The sequence below is a fragment of the Pygocentrus nattereri genome, chromosome 3, assembly GCF_015220715.1.
Source record: "Pygocentrus nattereri isolate fPygNat1 chromosome 3, fPygNat1.pri, whole genome shotgun sequence".
Classification (NCBI taxonomy): Eukaryota; Metazoa; Chordata; class Actinopteri; order Characiformes; family Serrasalmidae; genus Pygocentrus; species Pygocentrus nattereri.
In genome coordinates, this window is record NC_051213.1 from 39,874,148 (window position 1) to 39,899,655 (window position 25,508).

At 38.9% G+C, this 25,508-nt stretch overlaps 1 protein-coding gene across 4 annotated transcripts in view; it reads right to left on the bottom strand.

Moving 5' to 3' along the window:
* The window catches only part of nphp3 (nephronophthisis 3), an 86,552-nt gene that overhangs the window by 8,060 nt on the left and 52,984 nt on the right, over window positions 1-25,508 (bottom strand). For 3 of the 4 annotated variants that reach the window (XM_037537027.1, XM_037537025.1, XM_017683399.2), the window contains 12 exons: window positions 23,567-23,710; window positions 21,919-22,016; window positions 20,643-20,745; window positions 19,431-19,513; window positions 18,977-19,115; window positions 17,881-18,045; window positions 14,205-14,299; window positions 13,022-13,144; window positions 11,022-11,211; window positions 5,891-6,132; window positions 5,727-5,802; window positions 4,669-4,796 (listed from right to left, as the gene is read on the bottom strand). In XM_037537027.1, coding sequence (XP_037392924.1) covers window positions 4,669-4,796; window positions 5,727-5,802; window positions 5,891-6,132; window positions 11,022-11,211; window positions 13,022-13,144; window positions 14,205-14,299; window positions 17,881-18,045; window positions 18,977-19,115; window positions 19,431-19,513; window positions 20,643-20,745; window positions 21,919-22,016; window positions 23,567-23,710 — 1,586 coding nt within the window. The remainder of the gene's footprint in view (window positions 1-4,668; window positions 4,797-5,726; window positions 5,803-5,890; window positions 6,133-11,021; window positions 11,212-13,021; window positions 13,145-14,204; window positions 14,300-17,880; window positions 18,046-18,976; window positions 19,116-19,430; window positions 19,514-20,642; window positions 20,746-21,918; window positions 22,017-23,566; window positions 23,711-25,508) is intronic. The other variant, XM_037537026.1, reaches the window with a different exon arrangement.

Genomic DNA, 25,508 nt, shown 5'->3' on the forward strand with positions numbered 1-25,508 from the left:
ATTCAGGTATTCAAGCTTGCAGTTACATGGTTTAATTTGACAAAGCAATGGTTTAGCCACAATGACATTCACAAAACTTCCCCTTTAGCCCAAATTCAGTCAATTAACCATCTCATAATTGGTGCCTGGAGGTTGCTTCTTCAGTTTTGTACTGGAGCAACAAGGGTAATGTGGGGTTGGATGACATATTTATGACACATTCACATAATTTCTTTAGCTAAACAAATGAGACAATTCCATGGAAAGTCTGTGCATGCACTATTATGAGACTATTACTACTAGACTCAAAATGTATGTCTGGGTTTGAGTCCCAGAAACTGACTGGAAAGTTACTCCAAAGTCTGAGGGCTCTACCCCCTGATGTCAACCAATCAACATTTATTAGGACATGTTAATGATTTACAATGTAGCCAAATCCATACAGAAATCAGGGATTGAAGAAATAGGAGTGGAATAAAAGGCTGTAAAATCGTAAAAGTGTATTGTCCCAGTTCAGTTATAACTCTTGCCACCGAAGGCTAATCCAATCACTGCAACAAGTCTGAAAAATTGCATTATATACACTGAGTATTTTTGTGATGTTCAATGGTATATGGCCAGCAAAAGCTTCTGACAAAAAGCCATCATGTCATACAATATACAGTGTATAACAATATACAGTGTAAAACACTTTTAGAGACTTCAAGATATGGGTTGAAATATGGGGTGAAATAGGCTTCCAGAATCTGAAGGAATTTGAAGTTGATGTCTCCTGTCTCGGTCTCTGCTCCTCTTTCTTTGCCTACCCTGTTTCCTGTGCCTATTCCGTCCTCTGTTCCTCGTGCCCCGAGTCCTGTCCCTGCTCTTTTCACCCCGGCTCCTGTCCCTGTTTAGTTCTGTCCCTGGTTTTGGTCCCTTGTGTCTGTGTCTGGTTTTTTTTTTTTTTTTGGTGCGCTTCGTTCTGCGTGCCTTGGAATGGTGGTGGTGGGGGGTACTGTCATGATTGGCCCCTCCCAGCCCTCCATGTGCTTTTGTTTTGTTTTGGTCTTGTCCATTTCTTTGTTTTGATTTTTTCCCTGTCCTGCCCCCTTGTTTCTTGACTCCACCCTTGATTGTTCTCACCTGTGTTGTCCACCTGTGTATTGTTAACCCTCGTTGTTTCCCCGCATTTAAGCCCTGTGTTTTCCCCTGTCAGTTTGCTGGTCTTTGTATTGTTTGGATTGTGCTGTTTGGTTATCCTATTTTATTCTCTGGTGGTGTATTGTTTTGTTTGGTATTATTTATTCCGGCCTCCATTGAGTTTTCAGTCTGTGTTTCCTTACATTAGGTCTGGCCCCCGATATCACCGTGTTGGCTCTTTAACCCTGGACTGTCTTGACCCTGAATATGGATTTGCCCAGAATAAATCTCGCTTTTCTTCGCATATGCGTCCGCCTCATCATCACCCCCTGGGGTTACACCAACCGTCTGCTAGCTGCCTTGAGATGCTACATAGGTTCCAGCTTATTGAGACCGTGTCTGTGCCCCGAATAAAACAAAACTTCAAAAATCCTTGAAAAGTTTGTTCTACTACTTTGATCAATTTTTTACCAGTTAAACTTGTTTGCAGTGACAGCACCTTTGGTCTAAAGCTAGGGCTGCTTAAGATAAAATCTCATACATGAAAGGCCATTGTTGTAAATGAAATTATTACTGATTATTATTTTGATGCTTTGTGCCTCACAGAAACGTGGATTAGAGCTGATGAATACTCTAAATGAAGCCACCCCTACAGGCTACAATTACATGCACATAGCTCTTGACTAAGTGTCAGAGTATAACAACCATTTTGTCGCGATTGGCCCCTCCCAGTCTTCCATGTGATTTTCTTTACCTCTGGTCTTGTCCATGTCCTTCCTTGTTTTGATTCTTCCCTGTTCTGCACCCTTGTTTCTAGATTGCGCCCTTGATTGTTTTCACCTGTGTCTTGTTAACCCTCATTGTTCTTGTATTTAAGCCCTGTGTTTTCCTTTGTTAGTTGCTGGTCTTGCTTGTATGGTGTTGTTTCTTTGGCCTCTGTTGTGTGTCTAGTCTGTGTTCCTTTTCGTAATGTCTGTCCCTCAATCTCTCTGTGTTGGCTCTTTGACCCTGGACTTAAGTATGTTTCACTGAAAATATAAAGGGGCCCACTCATTACTGCAGCCACATTCTTGACTTAATTTTGACCTTTGGTGTTAAACATGGATCATTTCGCCATTCTCCCCCAGAGCACAGCAGTCTCGGATCATTATCTAATGTCATATGAAATTCACTTTAGTCGTAATGTACATTTATGCAATGTGTTAAGTGGACTATAACTTCCTTCACAGCTGGTAGCTTTATCAGAAACCTCCTACAATTATTAGCTGTCCATCTAATCTTACCGAATTAGACATTATGATCAGTGCTTGGAGGATAGTTTTCATTCTACTCCTTTAAAAAGAAAAAAAAAAAAAACGCTTGCAGATGTCAGACAACTAGAGCAAAAATGGCGCCTGACTAAACTAAAAGTATTCCAGTCTGCCTGGAAGGAGAGCCTAACAGTTTGAGGACGGCCCCTTCCTGTTCCAACATGACTGTGCAGCAGCGCACAAAAGATATAAACATAAAGACATGGATGAGCGAGTTTGGTGTGGAAGAACTTGACTGGCCTGCACACGGTCCCTGACCTCAACCCGACAGAACATGTTGGGGATGAATTAGAGCGGAGAGTGCGAGCCAGGCCTTCTTGTCCAACATCAGTGTCTCACCTCACAAATGGTCAAGAATTCCCATAAACACACTCCTAAACCTTGTGGAAAGCCTTCCCAGAGGAGTTGAAGCTGTTATAGCTATAAAGGGTAGGCTGACATCATATTAAACCCTATGGATTAAGAATGGGACGTCACTCAAGCTCATATACATGTGAAGGCAGATGAGCAAATACTTTTGGCAATATAGTGTATGTAGGGCAGATGGTCGGTTTAGTCAATCTGTCCGCTATTTGGCCATGGCCCTGGTTTTTTAGCGACTGACTGACCTACGCTGATCTAAAAGGCTATATGCTAGGCTACAACAAATGAAAGCAGAACCAAAGTCAAACTACTGTCCAAACTCAAAAGACCAGGCTTGCCCTCAAAAGTAGACCAACTGTCCACAAAGCACACTTTTTCATGAACACCACCTGGAGAACTGTAGCCAGTGTAGCCAGCCACATTGAACAGGAATCCTATGACTGCGAGCATATTGCATTCAAAGTGAACAAAGTCAAAACTTGTTGAAAGACATGTCTTGCAAACATATATGTTAATTATCTATTATTGTCATCATATCTTCATCAAAATATATCGTTTAATGTTTAATTCATCAACATTAAATTGTAAGTTGCTCTGGATAAGAGCTCTGCCAAATGCTGCAAATGTAATTTTGCATTTTAGAGATAAACATTGAGCTGTTGCTCTGATAAACTGTTGTAACTTGAATTGTTAAAATGTCTTACCACAGCACATATTTAATATTTTGATAGCCTGATGGATAAATTTTGGCCATAAAGGGATGCACTTAGTCAGCAACAATATGACACTAAAATAGAAAACATTCTCCACACCATTACATCACCGACCTGTTGAGACAAGGCAGGTTGGGTCCATAGATTCAGGGTGCTTATACCAATTTTTGATCCTACCATCTACATATCACAGTAGAAACTGAAATTCATTACACCAGACAATGTTCAGTAAGCCTGTGCACACTGTAGCCTCAGATTCTGATACTTGAATGCCTGGAGTAGAAACAAAAAAAAATTGGATACTGTTGCATATAAAAACGCACAAAAGTGTAACTTAGGCGTGCTATTTGCACAATGCTATATTAAATAAATGCAAGCTGTAATAAGGGCAAAGCATGGACACACTAAATGCAGAAACAACAGATTTTGATATGGTTATTAAGGCATTGTCTGTCTAATTGACTGCTTTTTGCTGCTGCTGAAAAAAAAATGTAATTACTTTTTTGACTGGTATCTGAATAAATGAAAATAAATATGCTCTCTTTGGCACTCCACCACAAATCAAGTTGTTCTCGAAGATGTGCATGTGATGGAAGTGGAAGCAGGTTTAGAATGTGTGGTATAAATGTAGCTAAAGTAGGCTTGTACCTCTAGTGCTTTACACAACAATCATGTCTCTGTTGACATTTGAGGCAAAAGGAAAGTAGTGTACATGTTAGTGCAACCATTTTTATTTTTTGGCCAAACCATTGCTTTAATAAAAACAAGAGGCTACATAATGAATGTGAACTCGGCTACATAATCAATGTGAACTGTGAGGATAGGTCAGGCTCAAGCTATGAGCCACATCTGGATGCCCTTGGAGTACAACAGAATGTCAGATACGTGTCATTTTATGAAATCTGCTACATTTTACATGTACAGTACTGTGCAGAAGTCAGCATCCTGCAGATTGCTGATTTTGAAAAAATGAATAAATTGTATTTAATTGCTGTTTTTACTGGCATCTGAAAATAGAAAATTAATGTGCTCTCGGACACCACAAACCGGTTGTTCTGGAAAATGTACATTCACGATGGAAGTGGAAGCAGGTTTAGAATATGAAACAGGTTTAGGAAGGGAATACCCTCCCAAACTGGTGTCTGTGTAGGGAAGCAGTAAGTGAATAAGAGGCAAATACTGACTCAATGTTGTTTTGGAGGTAGTAGAGCACTCCCAGCTCATTGAGGGTTTTGGCACAATCAGCTGAGTCTTTCCCAAGAGTCAGCTCTTCCAACTGCAGTGCCCGGCGACGCAGCAGTGTGAAACCATACTGTAAAAATACACACATACAAAGAATTGCAAAGAATAAAATACAAATACTTAGAATTCTCTTTAACTAAAACAGGAATCACAAACTCATACAAGTAAAATCCTAATAACTGTAGTAATTTTAAGTATTTTTACTGTTCAACACTGGAACAGCTGATGCAATTAAAAACTTGGCACTCCATTTTTAACTGTTACGAATCTTTATGTAGTTTTGTGTAATGTGATGTTTTGTGTTGCATTTTTGGGCCTGAAAAACAACATTTTATTCCAATATATATGTTATATATTGTTGCTGTCCAAAGAAAACCATGCATCTCCATAATTTAAAGAAACCAACTCTCCTTGATTGTGTGTGAAAATTTCATGATGATTAGACAAATAGAATTACTTTATAATCACTTGGAATAAAATCCTTTTTACATTAACTCATATTAAAAGCTAATGCCATTTTTGCCCTCTCTGTAAATTGACTATTTTGGAGATACTGTATTTGTTTTCCTTTGAACAGCGACAATATATATAACTATATAACTATATAATCCATGCAGGGCATTTGCATTATTTTCAAACACTGAAATGGACAGGACGGTGAATAACACTAGGGCTTCAACGTTTAGTCCACAAAGTTGGCCACATGTATGGCCACACACCAAAGCACAAGTTTAATTCTGACTATCTGGTGCTATGATGAAACCAGTGCAGATGATAAAAAATGTCTGAGAAAGTAAACCTGAGTGACCAGTGTTGGAGTGACAGAAAGACAAAATCAAACCTGACAAACAAGTCACCGCAGACTTGTTTCCAGCTGCTAAAATGACACCCATTTAGAGGATATCTGAGAGCTTTTTTGGACAAGAGATTATAATTAAAGGTTCAAAAACAACATAATGATGCTTCTGTAATTCAAATAAACTTGCTCTTCTTTTCTCACCATGTGCCCTTTTTGCCGAGCCATTTTCTGTCTGATCTTGATGGACCTCTTCTGCAACTTCTCAGCTTGTTCATACCTAAGAATTAAAACCTAAGTTAAATCAATCATTTGTATCTTGAAACTTTCCGTTTTAAACTGAGCAAAGTTCTAAGCAGCAAACGTACTTGTTTTGTTTCTGGTAAAGGAGGGAGAGTGAGTCTAGTTCTCGTGCTACACTGCAGTGCTCAGCACCATAAGCATTCTCACTGATCTCCAGAGCCTGTTTGTACAGCTGCTCAGCATTACCAAACTTCCTCCACTGAATGTACACCCCAGCCAGCTGGTGTAAAGACTGAGCCACACTGGGGTGGTCCGGGTCTAGAGCTGTCTCACGGATCTCTAGAGAGCGCTGCAAGGGGGCTACGGCCTGGAGAAATTCACACAAACATACACATAGAACCAAAGCTAAACAAACAAAAGGCTGATCATAGTGTAATATCCAAGTGTAGTACCTTTATCCAAGAAGTCTTATATAAAGGTTTGAGCATGCTCAGTCAAATGATTTGTTTTTTTTTTATTTTATAAGTAAAAATAAGTTTAAAATTCTTTACATGAAACACACTTAAATGTGGCATTTATCTTTAAAATGTGCTGCACATGTTTTATTAGCTGAGTTTAATATTTAAAAAAATGTGCCATAACTTTTGTATAGGCCATGTTTTTTTTCCCTTCATATGTAAAATTTTGCAAATAAACAGTAATTGGACATTAAAATGTGCAGAAGTATCTTCTCTGTAGAAGATGTGTTAACTTATTTTCACTTACAAAATCAACAAAACAAAACAAATAAATGACCAGGGACACCTAAACCTTTGAAAAATGACTTTAAATAAACAAAGCATAAATTAACTTGAAACTCCTTTTGAAGTCAGATCAAAAGACTATGTAACTATAGTGTGTAGTTTCTGGTCCAGTGTTGTGGACATTTTAAATGTCTTGAGTTGAATATTGGGCAATTCAAGTGTATGTGCAGCCTTATTGGCTTTCTTTCATTTTTACCTCCAACTGCCTTTCTAGTCTTATTCTATCATTTTATTAGTTAATTACAATTTTTTTAATGTATATAGTACTATGCAAAATTCAGATACCTCCCTTCATTTATGTAATTTCCAGTCAAAAATTATGATTTTTTAAGGAGATATTTAAGGAGAGAGATAAGACATACACTATATAGACAAAAGCATTGGGAAACACTTCTTAATCATTGAATTCAGGTGTTTCGTTCAGTCCCATTGTGTATAAAATCAAGCACTTAGCCATGCAGTCTGCCTTTACAAACTTGTGAAAGAATGAGTTATTCTAAAGAGCTCAATGAACTCATAGTGTAATAGGCACATAGTGCATAAAAGTCACACCACTGCTCTGCTGCCTCAATTACTGTAGTTCCAAAACCTCTTCTGGCATTAACATCAGCACTAAAACTATGATGGGGGCTTCATGGCATGGGTTTCCATGGATGAGTAGCTGCATGCAAGTGTTACATCACAAAACACAATGCCAAGAGTGGCGTAAAACACTGGACTGGAGCAGCGGAAATAAATGTGTGAAGTGGCAGCTCACGCTTCTCTATCTGCCAGTCTGATGGATGAGTCCGGCTTTGCCAGATGCCAGGAGAATGTTACCTGCCTGACTACATTGTTCCAAGGGTAAAGTTTAGTGAACGCTATTGGGTTGTTTGTCCTCTCCATGGATCACCACCTTATCGTGGAGGAGGGGTTTGTGTGCTTGAAGGATCCTAGGAGCTATGTTGTCTGGAGCAAAAGCTCCTGGTAGGGTACCCAGAGTACCCATGGCAAACTGGTGACAGATCAGACAAAGTGTGATCCAAAATTCCCCCTATGAAAATAATTAGAAAACAGGACTTGAGTACCCTGTCCGGAACAGGGTTACCGGGGCCCCACCCTGGCCCCAGGCTTGGGGGAGGGGCTCGCCAGCGAGCGTCTGGTGGTCGGGCATTCACTCATGGTGTCCAGCTGGGCCCTGCCCGAAGGGGTTACATGAGTCCCCCCTCCCATCAACCCACCAACAATGGGAAGGGCAGTAGTAGGGGTTCGGTGCTTTGTGGATCGGGCAGTTCTGATCCTCGGTTGCTGAAACTGGCTTTTGGAACTTGGAATGTTACCTCACTGGCGGGGAAGGAGCCTGAGTTGGTGCGCGAGGTTGAAAGATATAGTCAGGCTCACCTTAACACACAGCTTGGGCTCTGGGTCCAATCTCCTTGAGAGGGGATGGACTTTATTCTTTTCTGGGGTTTCCCATGGTGAGAGGCGATGGGCAGGTGTGGGCTCTCTCATAGCCCCTCGACTCGGCACCTGTATGTTGGGATTTTCTCCAGTGGACGAGAGGGTAGCTTCCCTACGCCTTCGGGTTGGGGAACGGTCCTGACTGCTGTCTGTGCTTATGCACCGAACAGCAGTTCAGAGTACCCAGCCTTCTTAGAGTACTTGGGAAGAACACTTGAAAGTGCTCCTCCTGGAGACTCTATTGTCCTACTGGGGGACTTCAACGCTCACGTGGGCAATGACAGTGTGACCTGGAGGGGTGTGATTGAGAGGAATGGCCTGTCTGATCTGAACCCGAGTGGTGTTCAGTTTTTGGACTTCTGTGCAAACCACAGTTTGTCCATCACGAACACCATGTTTGAACACAAGGATGTCCATAAGTGCACATGGCACCAGGACACCTTAGGCCGCAGTTCGATGATTGACTTTGTAGTCGTGTCGTCGGACTTGCGGCCATGTGTTTTGGACACTCGGGTAAAGAGAGGAGCTGAGCTGTCAACTGATCACCACCTGGTGGTGAGTTGGATCAGGTGGTGGGGGAAGATGCCGGTCAGACCGGGAAAACCCAAACGTATAGTGAGGATTTGCTGGGAATGTCTGGCAGAAGAACCTGTCAGATTGATCTTCAACTCACACCTCTGTCAGAACTTTGACCAAATGACTTTTGCCGAAGTCATTAAGGTAGTTAAGAAGCCCCTTGGCGGCAAGGCTCCAGGGGTGGATGAGATCCGTCCCGTGTTCCTCAAGGCTTTGGATGTTGTGGGGCTGTCTTGGCTGACACGCCTTTTCAACATTGCGTGGACATCGGGGGCGGTGCCACTGGATTGGCAGACTGGGGTGGTGGTGCCTCTTTTTAAAAAAACGGACCGAAGGGTGTGTTCCAACTACAAGGGAATCACACTCCTCAGCCTCCCTGGTAAGGTCTATACAGGGGTACTGGAGAAGAGAGTCCGGCTGATAGTCGAACCTCGGATTCAGGAGGAGCAGTGCAGTTCCGCCCTGGTCGTGGAACACTGGACCAACTCTTCACCCTCTCGAGGATCCTAGAGGGCTCATGGGAGTTTGCCCAACTCCCACATATGCTTTGTGGACCTGGAGAAGGCATTCGACTGTGTTCCCCAGGGTATTCTGTGGGAGGTGCTTCTGGAGTACGGGGTACATGGCTCTTTGCTACGAGCCATTCAGGCCCTGCACAAAGCAGGAGTTTGGTTCGCATAGCCGGCAGTAAGTCAACTCGTTCCCAGTGAGAGTTGGACTCCGTCAGGGCTGCCTGTTCAGAATTCAGAGTTCAGAATTTCTAGGTGCAGTCAGGGGACGGAGGGTGTCCGGTTTGGTGACCTCAAGGTCACATCACTGCTGTTTGCAGATGATGTGGTCCTATTGGGGACATCAGGTCGTGAACTTCAGCTTTCGCTGGATCGGTTTGCAGCCGAGTGTGAAGCAGCCGGGATGAGAATCAGTACCTCTAAATCCAAGACCATGGTTCTCAGGCGGAAAAGGGTGGAGAGCCCTCTCTGGGTCGGGGATAAGCTCTTGCCTCAAGTGGAGTTTAAGTATCTCGGGGTCTTGTTCACGTGTGATGGTACAAGGGAGCGGGAGATTGACAGGCGGATTGGTGCTGGCTCAGCAGTGATGCGGGCTCTTTACCGGTCTGTTGTGGTAAAGAAAGAGCTGAGCCACAAGGCAAAGCTCTCGATTTACCGGTCGATATACTTCCCACCCTCACCTATGGTCATGAGCTTTGGGTAATGACCGAAAGAATAAGATCGCGAATACAAGCAGCCGAAATTAGTTTCCTCTGCAGGGTGTCTGGACTCTCCCTTAGAGATGGGGTGAGAAGTTCGGTCATCTGGGAGGGACTAGAGCCGCTGCTTCTTTACGTCGAGAGGAGCCAGTTGAGGTTCGGGCATCTGGTTAGGATGCCTCCTGGACGCCTCCCTCGTGAGGTGTCACAGGCAAATCCACCAGGGAGGAGACCCCGGGGGATGACCCAGTACACGATGGTGTGACTATATTGCCCAGCTGGCCTGGGAGCGCCTCGGAATCCCCCCCGGAGAGCTAGTGGAAGTGGCTGGGGAAAGGGAGGTCTGGGCCTCATTGCTTAGGATGCTGCCCCCGTAATGCCTATGGATTTAGAATGGGATCATCAAAGCTTATGTGTGTTTACTCAACATAAAATATTTTTGTCCATATAGTGCAGATAATCCATTTGCACAAAAACAGAGTTCAGTTTTTTTAGATACATACAGAGAAAACAGGAATCAAAACAGGAATAAAACATAACTGCTACACTTAGTAGACCACACAAACTCACTTTCATATATACAATGCTTAAAGAGAGAGGAGAAAAATCAAGCTTTACTCTTGTTTCAGATCTGAAAAAATCCACAGATGTTTCTGTTCTTCCTTCCACTGTGAGAAGACATTTTAACATTATGGATCTAATAGGATGTCAACTGTCCAGATGTTATCATTGCGAAAAGTAAACAGAAAAGAAGCAGAAAGGAATAAATTAGAAGAACATTTGCAAATCAAACAAAGAAGCTGCTGACATTCTCAGAACAAAGCGCTGACAACCCCAGAACCCAGACTCCAGGATCATGCAATGTGTTGAGGATTACTTGGATAGTGATAAACAGAAAATGCAACCAATGCCTTTTGGAAGTGTGGAAAAATACCTCTGCAGAATTATTTGAAAAACAGAAAGCAAGTCTCCTAAAAAAAATTTAAATGTACCATTCAGAGTGCACACACTAATACTGAAAAAATAGTATTTTAGTGTCATATTTAGTTGTTAGCGCTTCTGCATAATTTGTTGTATGCTTTTGCCTCTGATCCAAAGAAAAAAAGAATAACTTGTACTATCTGGCAGATTTGACTGAAAATTAAATAAATGAGGGATGATGTGAACTTCTGCAAAGTACTGCATATTTTTAATACTTAATAACACAGATTTAAGAAAATATGTATGTACCTGACTCAGCAGCCCAAGATCCTTTAGAAATCTTCCTAGGGTCTCATACAGGTTGGCAAGTTTGCTCATGCTCGCTTCACTCTCACAGCCACGCTCAAATTCCTTCAGAGCGTCAAAATATTCTGCTGCCATGGACACCTTATCCTTCCCAACAAATTGCCAGTATGCCAGCAGCTCTGAGAAATGTCCCCTGAGAACATACATCAGTCAATTAGCTTCATGTTCACCAAAGTGTCTTCCTTGGCATGGAAAGTAGACTTTACCTAAGTAAAGATTTGACTTTTTTCTTTTCCAAACTACTGTAAAAAGCACATACTGAAAAATTTTGGAACCAAAGGTGGTTTAAACAGCTGAAAGATTTAAGTGTTTTACGCTACGTTTTATGCGTATTTATGGCCTATTATACTATCTACTTACACTGCACTACCACTGCACTTCCTCTGAGGTGCAGCTTGTTTTTTTTTGGAATCAGTGCTCTCAGAAGAGAATCCTAGGAACCACTAGGAAAAATGCATGGCTCCAGATGACACTGGAAAAGTATGGGAGGCAAATCCAGCCAAAAAAGAAATTAAAATGTAAATGCAGACCTCATTTTCCCATTTCTTTTTCCAAATACCTTCATGAACTGCAGAATAATAAAAAATCATCATTATGTCTCTGATCTGGTGTAACTAACTGAATATCAGACCAAATGCCATCTGACCAAATGGCCTAAAAAAGTTTTTTTAAAAGTATATGTACAATAAAACTGTAATACTAAATTACAAAAACAATACAATAAACATTATACTTTTTTACTGTACAGATACTATTTTTCTGAGTCAGATGTTCACAGACACATGATCAGGGACATGACAATGTTTTTCCTCGAGACTCAAAGTCGTTTAGTCCAAGGAATGATGCCGTTTTGGCGCAGAGGGCTGAGAATATCCTAAAATGTACCCCACATCCCCGCCTAGTGTTAATTAACATATATTTGCACGTTGGTCAACTTGAAAATGAAAAAGCAAAGTGTGCAAATGGCGCCTGTGTTTCCATTTGCCTTTTTATTCCAACACTTCAATCACGTCAACACAGAAAACTAAATCCCAGATGTCACTTTGCTGTTGGTATATGCATTTTACATTTTCATTTTGTCAAATATGCAGACTATTTCTATGAAAAAGAATTAACAATGTAAACAAACAATGAATTATCACTCTTCTTGGTAAATAAAATCACACATGTGATAAGTGGATTTCAGAAGAAAAATAGAAGTAAATAAACAGTAACAAAGCAAGATAAAGAGAAGTAAAAGGTCAAATGTCTGCTTTTTCACTTTAGGAAGATTTTTATAGTTTAGAAAAACAATAGTAAGATGAGCATTTGTAAAAATGAGGATATGACCTGAGTTGCTGGCTGAAATAGCAAATGAGTAAATCACCAGCAGGTGGTGCCTGTGTTTGTTTCAATTTTCCTTTTTACTGAAACTTAAAGCATGTCCACACTAAATTGCAGGCTGTCACTTTGCTGTTGATTTATTCATTTTGCATTTTTGTTTTGTCATATATGAAGCCTATTGCTATGAAAAAGAAATAACAATATAAATATTGCTTTTTGATTTCGGTTTTGACATGCATTATGCATTTCATGAAGAAAAAGCAAAGCCAAAGTGAGGCTTGGATTTTCTTTTCTTTATTAGCTTGACTAAGATGAAATGATAAATAGCCATTTTATTTTTTTTTGTCACAAATGACTCATGCAGATGTGAAAAATGAAATTGCAAATGTAGGTATTTCATTTCAATTTCAATTTTGGCAGGATAATTGCACAGATGTTTGGAAAAAAAATGGCAAAAAGAGGTTTGCAGTTATATTTTATTGTTTTAATTTTAATCTTTTTTGGCCAGATTTGCCTCTCATAGAAAAGCAGCAAAAAATATGAAAAAATGAACAGGATGAATACACACATCGATGGATGGGTAAATGGAGATTTACTTTTTAGAGATTTATTTTTGGCACCTTTTGTAAAGATTCTGTGAGACAAACAGGTTGAGCAGGCTGAGCTGTAATTTACTTCTGTTCTCTTGCTGTTGTAGTAACCATGGCAACTCATCTGCAACACGCCATGTCACTCTGTTCTGGCTTTAAAACACACACACACACACACCCACACACATACACACACACCCACACACATCAATTTGACAAGTCAAACTAGAAATTAACATTTTAGGGCATATGATGTATAAACAATTTTTCCTTTTTAAAAATACAAGCATTTGATGTACTATGTAAACACTGTTGAAGTTATCATTCACGCAGTCCATGCAGTTCCTATTTGGACATGAAATGGCAAAAACAGGCCATTTAAAAAATATACCATAGTTTTGATGTCACAAATATACACACCCAGCATTAAACAGCATTTTCACTGTATTGTCATTAGGGTGGTACCCTCAATAGCATTCCCCCACCCCCTTTTAGTTACGAACCATATTCCACTTAATTATATGTTTATATTAAGTATTTTAATTAATTAATTGATTAATGCATTAGTTGATTAATTCCCTTTTCTCTGGGAAAGTGAATGTAGTGTACCTTTAAAATTCTGTAAAAGGACACAATTGTACCCTACAGACCTTGTTTTACCTTTGAGTGTGCATTTACATTGTTTGTACTTTGGGACAAAACTGTACCAATCTGCATGTTGAAGTTATAAATGGTGTGATGATTACTGTAGACAGCTATGGGATTGGAAGTTGTGGACAAAATTATTAAATATTGTACTTTTCCTGTCTGTCATGAAGCCAAATATAAGGATCCATCTGAAATGAGTAGCTGTTAAAACTCTATTGTTCTGTACAATTAAGTTTGGACCAATGACAATGGCAAAGACAGCTCAATACAGAAGAGTCAATCAGAACATGGCTTATTCACATACATCAGTCTTAAAGGCACAGTAATAAGAACATCCTTACTTAATCTAAAGGATGAAGAGAGGTTAGAAATAATGTAATAATAAATTACCACTGTTCTTGGTAAATAAAATTGTAAAAAAGTGGACAAATAGAAATAAATAAGTAGTAAATAATAAAGATAAATAGAAGAAAAAGGTCAAATGTGGACTTTTTAACTTTAGGAAGATGTTTATAGTTTAGAAAAACAACAATAAGATGAGCATTAGTGCAAATGTGGATCTGACCTGAGTTGCTGGCTGAAATAGCAAATGAGTTTCTCTCTGTACAATGCATAATATCTCGCTCCATCAAGAAACTCCTGCATTACAGCTTCACATGCCTGCAGAGAATACAGAGTGAAACACACATGGATAAAAACTAAAAACTCATTCAAAATGAAACCATTACTGCAAATGCAAACGTAGTCCTGACCACAGTGTCCTGTTTCTGGCTTCATCTTTCCTGTCTCCTCCCATGGAGCCCTGCCTTATTATGGTGTGTGTAGTTTTTATCCTCCTTTTCTAGATGGTTTCTATTTTTATCTTTGGTATAAGTTACTCTCATGTTTCAGTCTGTCTTTGTCTAGCATCATTATTTCATATTTTGTTTTTAAGTTTAATAAAACAAATCAACATAAAGACTTTAAACAATGGTATGGTTGAGGCTTCAAGGCAGGATTGATAATGTTTTTTAAGGTTATTTATATATAACATATATAAGAGGTTTGTACATGACTTATGGGCATTTATAGATATTTACAGATTATTTTCAATAAAATTAAAATTTGACCCCCAATGGACCCTCACAGGTACTACTTGGGTTGTGGATCATTCTTAGCACTGCAGTAACACTGATGTGTTGGTGGTGTGTTAGTGTGTGTTGTGCTGATGCGTGTGTACCACTGTAAGTACGCTGGCGCAATATGGCTGCCGATTTACATCAGTTTTCTGTTAGTTTTGAATTGTTTGTGTGTTTGCTTTGATGTCTGCCTGAGAGGTTTGAGAGTACTAAGATACTGGCTGAGAGTGGTTTTTAAACTGTAGCTCGGGGGTTTACTGGAGTTTCTGTTTGTGGGACAAAGCATCTACTAGCACAATACACACTAACACATCACCACCACATCAGTTTTACCACAGTGCCAAGAATGATCCACCAAGAGTACCTGCTCTGTGAGAGTCCATGGGGGTCCAGACCACTGAACAGGGTAAAAGGGGGCTAACAAAGTATGCAGAGAAACAGACTACAGTCTGTAACTGTAAAATTACAAAGTGCACCTATATAGAAAATGGAGCTGATAAAATGAACAATGGGCAGAGAAACAACCAGGTGGTCATAATGTTATGCCTCATCTGTACATTTGGGCTCACCTCCTCTCACAATCAAGTCAAGCCAAAGTTTACTGATATAGCGCTTTTTACAACAGGTGCTGTCACAAAGCAGCTTTACAGAAAAATCTGGGTCCAAGACCCCATGAGCAAGCCAATGGCGACAGTGGCAAGAAAAAAGACCAAGACCAAGAGGATGAAACCTTGAGAGGAACCAGTGTTGGCTCTAAACCAAACTCCTTGTTAGGGTTTGGTCCCTCTTCTACTTAGGAGTTGCATGGGGTAAGAGGCACCGGGTGGGTGTGGGAATACTCATAAGCCCCCCAGCTGGCTGACTGGCCAGTATACAATTAAAGTTTGTCTTGGTAGACAAGAGGGTCGCCTTAATGTGAATTAAAATTCCAAGGAGGAAAATTCTGACTGTTGTGTGTGCTTAGTCATCAAACAACAGTTCAGAGTATTCAGCTTTCTGGAAAGTGATATGTAGAAATGTGCTGAGCGGTCAACCAATCACCATCTGGTGATAGGTTAGTTCAGATTGAAGGGAAGACTAGTGGCCAAACTTAGTAGATCCAAGCGATAAGTGAGGGTGTGCAAAACCTTCATTGTGGAAGCAGCCAGGCATAGTTGTGGCCAAAAGCTGGTTGGAGCCTGTGAGGATGGCAACCCCAAGAACCCACTGGTGGACACCAGAGGTGAGAGAGGCCATCAAGCTGAAGAAGAGGTCTTTAGGGACTAGTTGGCCCAGAGAAGTCCCGACCAACAGGTACTGATGGGCAAAAAAGGCAGCAGCGGCAGTGGCTAAAGCAAAATCCAGAACATGGGAGGAGTTTTTAGAGGCCATGGATAAAGACTTTCGGTTGGTTTCAGGGAGGTTCTGGACAATTGTCCAGCCACTCAGAAGAGGTCAGAGTGGCTTTGCTCAAGATGTACTTAGTGGGGGTAGAGAAACTCTGACTCCATTTCCTATTGAAGAACACTGAGGTAGTTGGCAAGGCACCGGGGGTGGATGAGATTCACCAAGAAGTGCCATCTTTTAGGGGACCAGAGAGCGTGGGCTGGCACAGGCAGCAGCAATAATACGGTCACTGTACTTGCCTGTAGCGGCACAGAGAAAGCTGAGCCATAAGGCAAAGCACTCTGTTTACTGGTCAGTCTACATCCCAACCCTTAACTATGGTCATGAGCTGTGGGTAATGACCAAAAGAATGAGATCGTAGACATAAGCGGCGGAAATGAGCTTTTTTTGCAAGGTGGCAGGCTACACTCTACTTGATAGGATGAGGAGCTTGGTCATCTGGGAGGAGTTATAAGTAAAGACAATACTCCTCTACATTGAGGAGTCAAGTGAGGTGGTTTGGGCATCTGATTAGGATTCCTCCTGGCTGGCTCCCTTTGGAGGTTTCCCAGGCACAGCCTAATGGGACAAGACCCCGGGGATGTCTTAGGTCCTGCTGGAGGATTATATCTTCAAGACCTAGAAGTGGCTCAGCACACCCCAGAATGAGCTGAAGGAAGTTGTGGGGACAGGGTCATCTAGGTTTCTCTGTCTACTGTCTACCCTAGCTGGATCAAGTGGTTTAAGATAATGATGACTCACTGGTTTACCAATTACCAATGCAAGTTTTTTCAGTGTTACATCAGTGCCAAGTTGATGGATATTCACTTTTCAATGCTGGGCTCAATATTAGCCTAATGATTTCAACAAGATGACTTCAGATATCATTTTGCTCAAATAATTGCATTCATTCCATCTATCTCTTTAAGGTATCATTACCAAAACTAAAAACAGTTTTTTGATTTAGTCGTTAGTGATATAGGGTGTGACCTTTTTAAACTGTTCAAAAAACACTTTATACTTAATTATGTGTTAAATTTAGCAGTATATATAGTTTTATTAAAATTTTTATACAATTCTTCTTAAAAATTACAATTTTAATAAGATCTGTAGTCTGTACGCTGTCATTTGTACCCAGAAACCAATGAAGTGAAGAGCATGTTAGCTTACATTCCAAAGCAGCAGGAGAAGATTTGGAAAGCTCTGGATGATTAAAACTGACATTATCTCCTCATATTAAAGCTCTAATACAAAGAGATACCAACAGTCTCAATACTCTAATTCTGTCTACTGTTGAGATATCACAATTTTTTTGACAGGAAAGGACAATAAAAGTGGGTACCCATAAATATATATGTATTGGTGCTGTCAAAAGAAAATCTTGTTTCTCAAAAATGATAACTTTACAAGAAAAGGAATAAACCTATTTCACTTTTAATGTCAGTAGAACCAAGAATCAATTTGGGACATTTGTCTAGGTCCAATCTTTATTAAATGTACACACAATGTAAAGGGCAACAGACACTTTTAAATTATGTCAAAAACTGAAAAATACCAAAAATAGGATATGATGCGTGTCAAAAGAGAGATCCACTGTGGATTAGATTTGAATGTTTTGTGTTGTTTCTCAAACCATTCCCCAACAACGTATGCAGTGTGGCAAGAGTGAGTTATTTTTTTTAACCAATTGCATTGATCAATTAATTGTTTGTTTGTCTTCTCTTGTTTCACACACATAGGTGCAGAAAAGCACAAGACCTGAAGATGCTGGAAACGTATGAGTCCGCAGCCGAAGGTGACAATGAGTAGCCTGCGCAGACTGTGGAGCAGAGAGGAGAGGGCAGGGAAACTCAGCTCTGAAAATATCTCCAATACTTCTGATTCGCTAATGCCATTATGACTGGCACAAACCAGGCACAATAACTGCAAACAAAGGATTACAAATACATTTTATGAATAATAAAACAAACTACAGCACAGAACAAAATAAACGACTAGTGTAGAAAGTAGACAAACATTTTTTTGTGGTTTCTGACACTGCACAATATATTTAGATTTTGTGTTTTTATTTGACAGATTAAAATATTATTTGTTATTTCATTTTAATTCCATTACTATTTATTATACATTATTTTACTTTTCACAACCCTTCAATTCTTTATAATCCTTTTATTAAATTTCTTTAAATTTTAGTTTGCCTTACTTATCCTTTTATGGTAAAATTTCACTACTACTATCTTGGTTTTATTAATTTTCTTGTTTCTCTTCTTAATGAATTCTTAATTTTTTGCTTAAATCTTTCTTTTTGATTATGTTGATTTTAATGTTAATTTATTCATGATATGAATGTATTATATGATTCTTTTTATAAAACACTGGCTGTTTGAGTGACAGTGCAGTATATGAGTTTCTATTGCACAAAGTAAGCTATGTATTGCATGTTAGAAAGGTAGTTATTTACTGTATCAGCTGTATAAAGCGAAGGTCTTTAATCTGAATGTATTAGTATATGAATGAGCATTTGTTCATAACAGAGTGCACATAAAATCAGACCCCTTTTAGGCTGGTAAAGTATTACCCTCAAATTAAATGCATTTCTATTAGCTTTGGTGAGGGCAAATGTCAGAAATCACAATCATAAGCATGTCTATTTGATATTTATATTAATGCCATTAACCAGCACATACCAAGCACAATACCTGCAGAGGAACTACACATACACATATTTTATTAATAATAAAAGAAACTGTAACATATCCAATGTAAATAAAACATACCCTATATGACATATGCTTAAATGTAAAGCAAAGTGACTGCACACCAGCATATATTACTGCTGTTTAGATAAGCTCACCTCTTTCATGGCGTTCCTTTCTCTGTCTGTGTTAAGTGCATCTAGTGCTACCTTGAAGCAGAGTCTGTATAAAGCAACTGTATCCTGGCATGACAGACAGTGATGTAGGGTCTTCTCCAATGACAAGGAGGATCTAGAGCTAAGAAAGACTAGATCTAGATGAAGACTGCATTGTTTACTTCAGATGGGTTTTTTATTTTGTTGTTTTAGATTTTTTAGACATGTTTTAGTATGTAAATAGAATACACAGTTGAACAGTTTGAATGACCAACTTGCATAACAAATCAAGTAAAGAGGTCTTAATTATGCAGACAACAAAGTAATGCTATGAATGAACTACCCTTATAGAGATGCATTCCCCACCTTTTAAGATTATTTTATCCAACACATGGCACAACAAATCAAGGCTAAATGAGTTAAGAACATATACATATAAACTCTGTATTGGACTTACTGTGTGAGGAGTCTGGCCAGCAGTGAGACGTAGAGTGCATTGCAGGTGGAAGCAGAGCGACAGTGTCTTTCCAGCTTCTTCTCCTGTATCAGAGTGGTGCATGTTTCACAGTAACATTTACACACCTGAAAGTACAACACTAAGGTAATGGTTCAGTCAATTTCTGAACTTTGAATGTTTCAGAAGTTTGTTTCTTTAGTTTTGCCCTGGAGCTACAAGGCTAACTAGAAGTGGAAACCACATGTGCAAGATGTACTTAAATTATCCTTACACTCTGCACCCCTGGTCAAATTGCATGTGTTTTTCAAGTACAACCCCCATTCCAAATAAGTTGGGATGCTGTGTAACACTTCCCAGACGTTTACAGACTGTTTTTAAAAAAGAGGGGATGCTACACAATGGTAGACATGGCCCTGCCCAAACGTTTTTGAGATGCATTGTTGCCATCAAGTTCCAAATGAAGTTTTTTTTATAAAATGTTAAGATGTTTCATTTTCAACATGTGTTTTATGCTCTATTGTGAATAAAATGTTGGTCTATGAGACCATTGCATTCTTATTTACATTTTTATTTGTATTTATTTACATTTACACAGTGTCCCAACTTTTTTATGAATTGAGGTTGTAAAAAGAAATATCCTCTACAATGACATATCCTTTACAATGAATACACTTGTGTACATTTTAATGCACAATTACTGTTTATTTGCTGAATTTAGCATACTGGAAAAAATAAAACATAAAATGTTGCTTGTTTAATCAATTATTATCATCATCATTATTATTATTATTATTATTATTATTATTATAATATTATATTATTATATATTACAATATGTTAAACAATAGCAAATAAACATACAATTTGAACTAAAATCTGCAGAGAAATGTCTGGGTGTTCCTTGTAGAGGATGTGTTAACTTATTTTCACAATTCAACAAAACGTCATTTGATGTTGTTTTTAAACTTCTGCACACAACTGTATGCTGCACTGTACCAAAAACCAAATAAATTGGTTTAATTTTTTTTACATGAAGCTTTAACATAAAGCTCTTAATCATGATGGCTAAAAGAAGTCCTGAAAAATTGTCTTATTTAGCTCTCACATTAAAAAAATTAATATTCAATTAAATTGGATTTAGAAGAAGATTTTTGGATGTACCATCGCTGCAACACAAATTAACTCTGGTAAAACATACACACACACACACACCTGGTCTTTTGTGAGCTTGGTATCAGTGTTCACACATGCAGTGTTAATGACACTTCTCACTTCTCTGGGGTTGAGTGGGTCCAAATGCAATGTGGGCCACAGCCTAGAGAAAGAAGGAAAGAATGGCCTTATTTAAAATTCTTTAAGTCTTGTTTTAAATCATTTTCTGTGCTTTTCCTCTTAAAGTATTTACACGTTTCGGTGCTCACAAACCAGTAAACTCTACATTGACAAGGCAAAAAAAAAAAAAAAAAAACTATGAAGAACATGAAAAAACATCAAAAAGATGTCTTCTGCTTCTCACAAAACTGCAGCACTGCCCGTTTTGGAATGCAGAAGAAAGAGTTTCTCCATTTCATTCAGGAGCTTGAACTTTTAATTTCTCCGTTTCATTCAGGAGCTCTTTTGCACCCAGCTGGGATCTCGTTAACTCAGTGTGCAGCTCCACACATGTCAAAGCACAAAACACATGGGCAAAATGTCTTTTTTGCACATTCTAATCCTTTTGACTTCAGCTAAAAATTCCAGCTGATCCATTATTTTGGTTGCTGCCTTGTCATAGACCGAAACGTGACTGGTCCAACGATGCATGTTGCTGGTAAAAGTTCTCAAAAATTAAATAGCAGGCAAATAACAATGTTGTATTTTCTGCATCAAAAAACCCATTTGGTATGCAAGATATCTTCAGTTATGCACGCCAATTAACTTACTGTTGGCCTTAAAGATCACACAAATAAATTGCACTTGGTGGGTAAAGTCCTTTACTAGCTATTAGAAGAACTGTAATGTAGTATACTAAACCATGTTATCATTAGTGTATAATCACCTGTAACTACTAATCATTGGGTTTTCAGTGTTATAGAATGAGCCCTTCATATCTACACAGTAGTCCAGAACAGATAAACCAAACACTGACTCATTTTCACTTTGAAGCAGAATCTTAAATTTGGTGGCACTTTAGCACCAATTTTGACAGATTGAGGATCATGCTTATTACTTAGCACAAGAAAAACAAGGGGCGGTGAATCCTTGCCATCAAAGAAGTGAAAACATGTAGAAAAAAAAAACAAAATCAGAACAGGCAATAACAAGAAATCTGATGGTAACCATGAGTTCTACTACACACTTGGAAAGGGAGTGGTAAGAGTGGTGTATTTGGTTGGATGCAACCTGCAACCTCCCTGCTAGAGGCTACTAAATCCTACACACTCCTTTAATAAATCTAGCCCACTGTCTTTGGAACGTCTGCAGGGTGCAATTTTTGAATGTGCATTACCTCCAAGCCTGTGGGCATGTCTCCACATTGACAGACACCAGTACTCTGACATTAGCTGGAAGAGGATCAATCAGCCACTTCATATGCCGCTCTGCATTCTGGGAAACAATTTTTGATTTTTTTGATTTTTTATTTTTTTAGATATATAATATCTCACAAAAGTGAGTACACCTTTCACATTTCTGCAAAAAAAGTAATTAAGTACAACTCCATTTCCAAAAAAAGTTGGGATGCTGTGCAAAATGTACATAAAAAATGCAGTGATGTGCAAACCCTACATTTCAGTGAAAACATTACAAAGACAACATATCAAATGTTAAAACTCAGAAATTATATAGTTTTTTGGAAAATATATGCCCATTTTGAATTTCATGCCAACAATACATTTTTAAAAAGTTGGGACAGGGGCAACAAAAGGCTGGTAAAGTTGTGTAATTGCTAAAATTGGTAAAAAAAAAAAAAAACAACAACTGGAGGTTGACAACAGATTGATAACATGATTTGGTTCAAAAACAGCATCCCAGAGAGGCTGAGTCTTTCAGAAGTATAGATGGGGAGGGGTTCACCACTTTGTCAAAGACAGAGTAAAAAAGAGTAAAATAGCAAAAATAACATCTACTGTAAATAATATCATTAAAGATTCAGAGAATCTGGAGAAATCTCTGTATGCAAGGGACAAGGCCAAAAACCAATATTTGCTGGCTATGATCTTCGGGCCCTCAGGTGGCACTACATTAAAGACAGATATGGTGCTGTAGAGGAAATCACTGCCTGGGCTCAGGAACACTTCTAAAAAAGCACTATCTATGAAAATTGTTTGTTCCTGCATCAACAAATGCACGTTAAAACTCTAAAATGCAAAGAAGAAACCACACGTAAACAGGATCCAGAAATGCTGCCACCTTCTCTGGGCCTGAGCTCACTTAAAAAGCACTGAGGTGAACTGGAAAAGTTTTCTGTGGTCTGACAAAGCAAAATTTGAAATTCATTTGAAAATCATGGACACTGCATCCTCTGGGCAAAAGACCTCTCAGTTTGTTATCAGAGCACAGTACTAAAGTCAGTATTCATAATGGTACAGGGGAGCATTAAAGCACCTGGTATGGGTGACGTGCACATCTGTTAAGGCACTATTAATGCTGAATAATATATACAGATTTTGACAATGTGTTGCCATCCAGAAAATGTTTTAGGGAAGGCTTTGTTTATAAGGTCTACAAGGTGCTTCACGGCCCACTGTTGGTCTGCAGCATATAGGTTGAGAACACCTGCAATAGGAATTGCATGATGTAATCACGTCAACATGACCCAGAATCTCAAAGGAATGTTTCCAACTTTCACACCACTATGAATCGAGGCTGTTGTGAGACCAAAGGGAGGCCCTTCCCATTATTAATACTGCGTTCCTAATAAAGAGCTCAGTGATTTTATATATAAAAAATGAATGGTACCACATTATTAAAGTAGAACAGTAGATTAAAGGCAGCAAAAGATGCTTTGATGTTAAAGGGTTAATGGCCTAAACATAACAATGGCTTAACATTATCCTTTAAACTTCAACAAAAAAAAAAAAAACAAGCACGTACTTGCTAATTATAATGAGAAAAATAATCTCTGTTCATTTAAAACAATTTTAAGAGTAACTAACCTGTATTTGGTCAATGGAGTCAATGACAATGATGATGTTGCCATGGTGACGGGCAGACAGTCTCTCCAGCCAGCGTGGGAACTCCTCTAGGATCTTGCAAGGGTCCATAGACAGTCCAGAGATGGACCAGAAATGCTGCAAGAGCTACCGGAAGTAGAAAGTAATTAAATTATATTTACTCTTTATTCTTGTGTGCTGTACTAGAGTATATTTTTCCTGTTTACTTAAGTAATTTTTTAATGATGTAGATAGATAGATAGATTCTACTAGTAGCTACTTCAGTTAACATGGGCATCTTCCCAAATTATTTATCCATGTAAATAACTGTTTTGGAGGATTTCAGCTGTATAAGACTATGATTCTAGTTAAATATAGCTTTTCTCATGAACTTGCAAACTCTGACATGCTCAGATCTTTCACTTTCTATTTATTTAGGCATAATAGCCTAACAGTCAATTGAACAGACTGTGGTGGACTGTGAAGCTCTATTGCTTAAAACAGATATGACCGCAAATGAATAACAAGCCTTTTGAGACATGAAGGCCTCCCTTGAACACAGTTACCGCTATATTATTTAGAACATTGTTTGGTCTGAATGAAAAAAAAAAACAAAACAAAACCAAAAAAAAAAAACAGTAAAGCTACAATGTCTGGACAATCACTTACTTAAAAATGCATTTGCAAAAATACATTTACTCCTCAATGTCAACTTACAGATCAGAGACCTTTGTCAGTTAATCACAGAAATGTGAGGTGTTAGTTTGAGTTGTTCAATTTAAAATACATTTCTGATTCTCTATGGCGTAATAACCAGGATCCTTTCTGCGTGGAGTTGTTCTCCCGGTGTCTGCATGGGTGTCCTCCAACAGTCCAAAGACATGAAGTCAGGTTGACTGGAGACGCTAAATTGCCCCTAGGTGTGAGTGTTTCTGAATCTATATGTCTATATGTCTGCCTTATGATGGACTGGCGACCTGTTCAGGGTGTATCCTGCCACCCAATGTGTGTTAGGATAGGCTCCAGCTCCCACTGTGACTCAGGGGGATAAGGGGCTTAGAAAATGTGTGTGTGTCTGTGTGTGTCTGTGTGTGTGTGTGTGTGTGTGTGTGTGTGTGCGCGCGTGTGTGTGTGTGAAGTAATTAGTATAATTAATGAAGAAATACATTGAAGCAAAGAAAATCAAAGCTGGCTAATTTTCATGGGAAAATTGTTCTACAGTTTTAAGACTGTGAATGTCATGTTTACTATTGGCAGATCTTGACACCTATGAATATAAGCTAATGTTCAAGAAGATAATGACTAGAAGGACACAAAAACACATCTTTCTGTGTACTGTTTAAGGAACAGGGTTTGTATTTACCTACATAAATTTCATAGCTAGATGGTTTCTTATTTTATCTATAGACCTGCCAACCTTGGGAAAATCAAACAAAAACCAAAACACTTTGTTTAGCACATGGTCACTTCCCCACTCACCACCATATCACAAACTCTACAACTCGACCAGTCAGTGTCATCCTCATCTGTAATGCTTATTAACTGTAACTGTAAGGTACACACTCTCAAATTAGAAGAGAGATGTTTTCATGGTGAGCCACAACTGACCCATGGCAACACTGCATTTTTTCAGACAATTTATTGGTAGGAAGCAATAAAAACAAAGCACCACTTTAACAAGTTCCTAACTTTCAATTATTGTGATTATTGAGTAGTATAACAGAAAATGAATACGCACTCTGTTTGTCATTCTGTAAAAAATGTTTCAAATTCTGTTAAAATCAGATAACTGCTTATGTATTTGTAGCTCTTTAAGTCAGAATAAGCCAGGTCATATCAATTTGTTCAAACATTGTTGCCACACTCTGGTTAACAGACTGTTCTCAGAGCAATTTTAAACTGATTCAACAAAAACTCAAGGAGTAGTAAAAAAAAAAAAAAACAT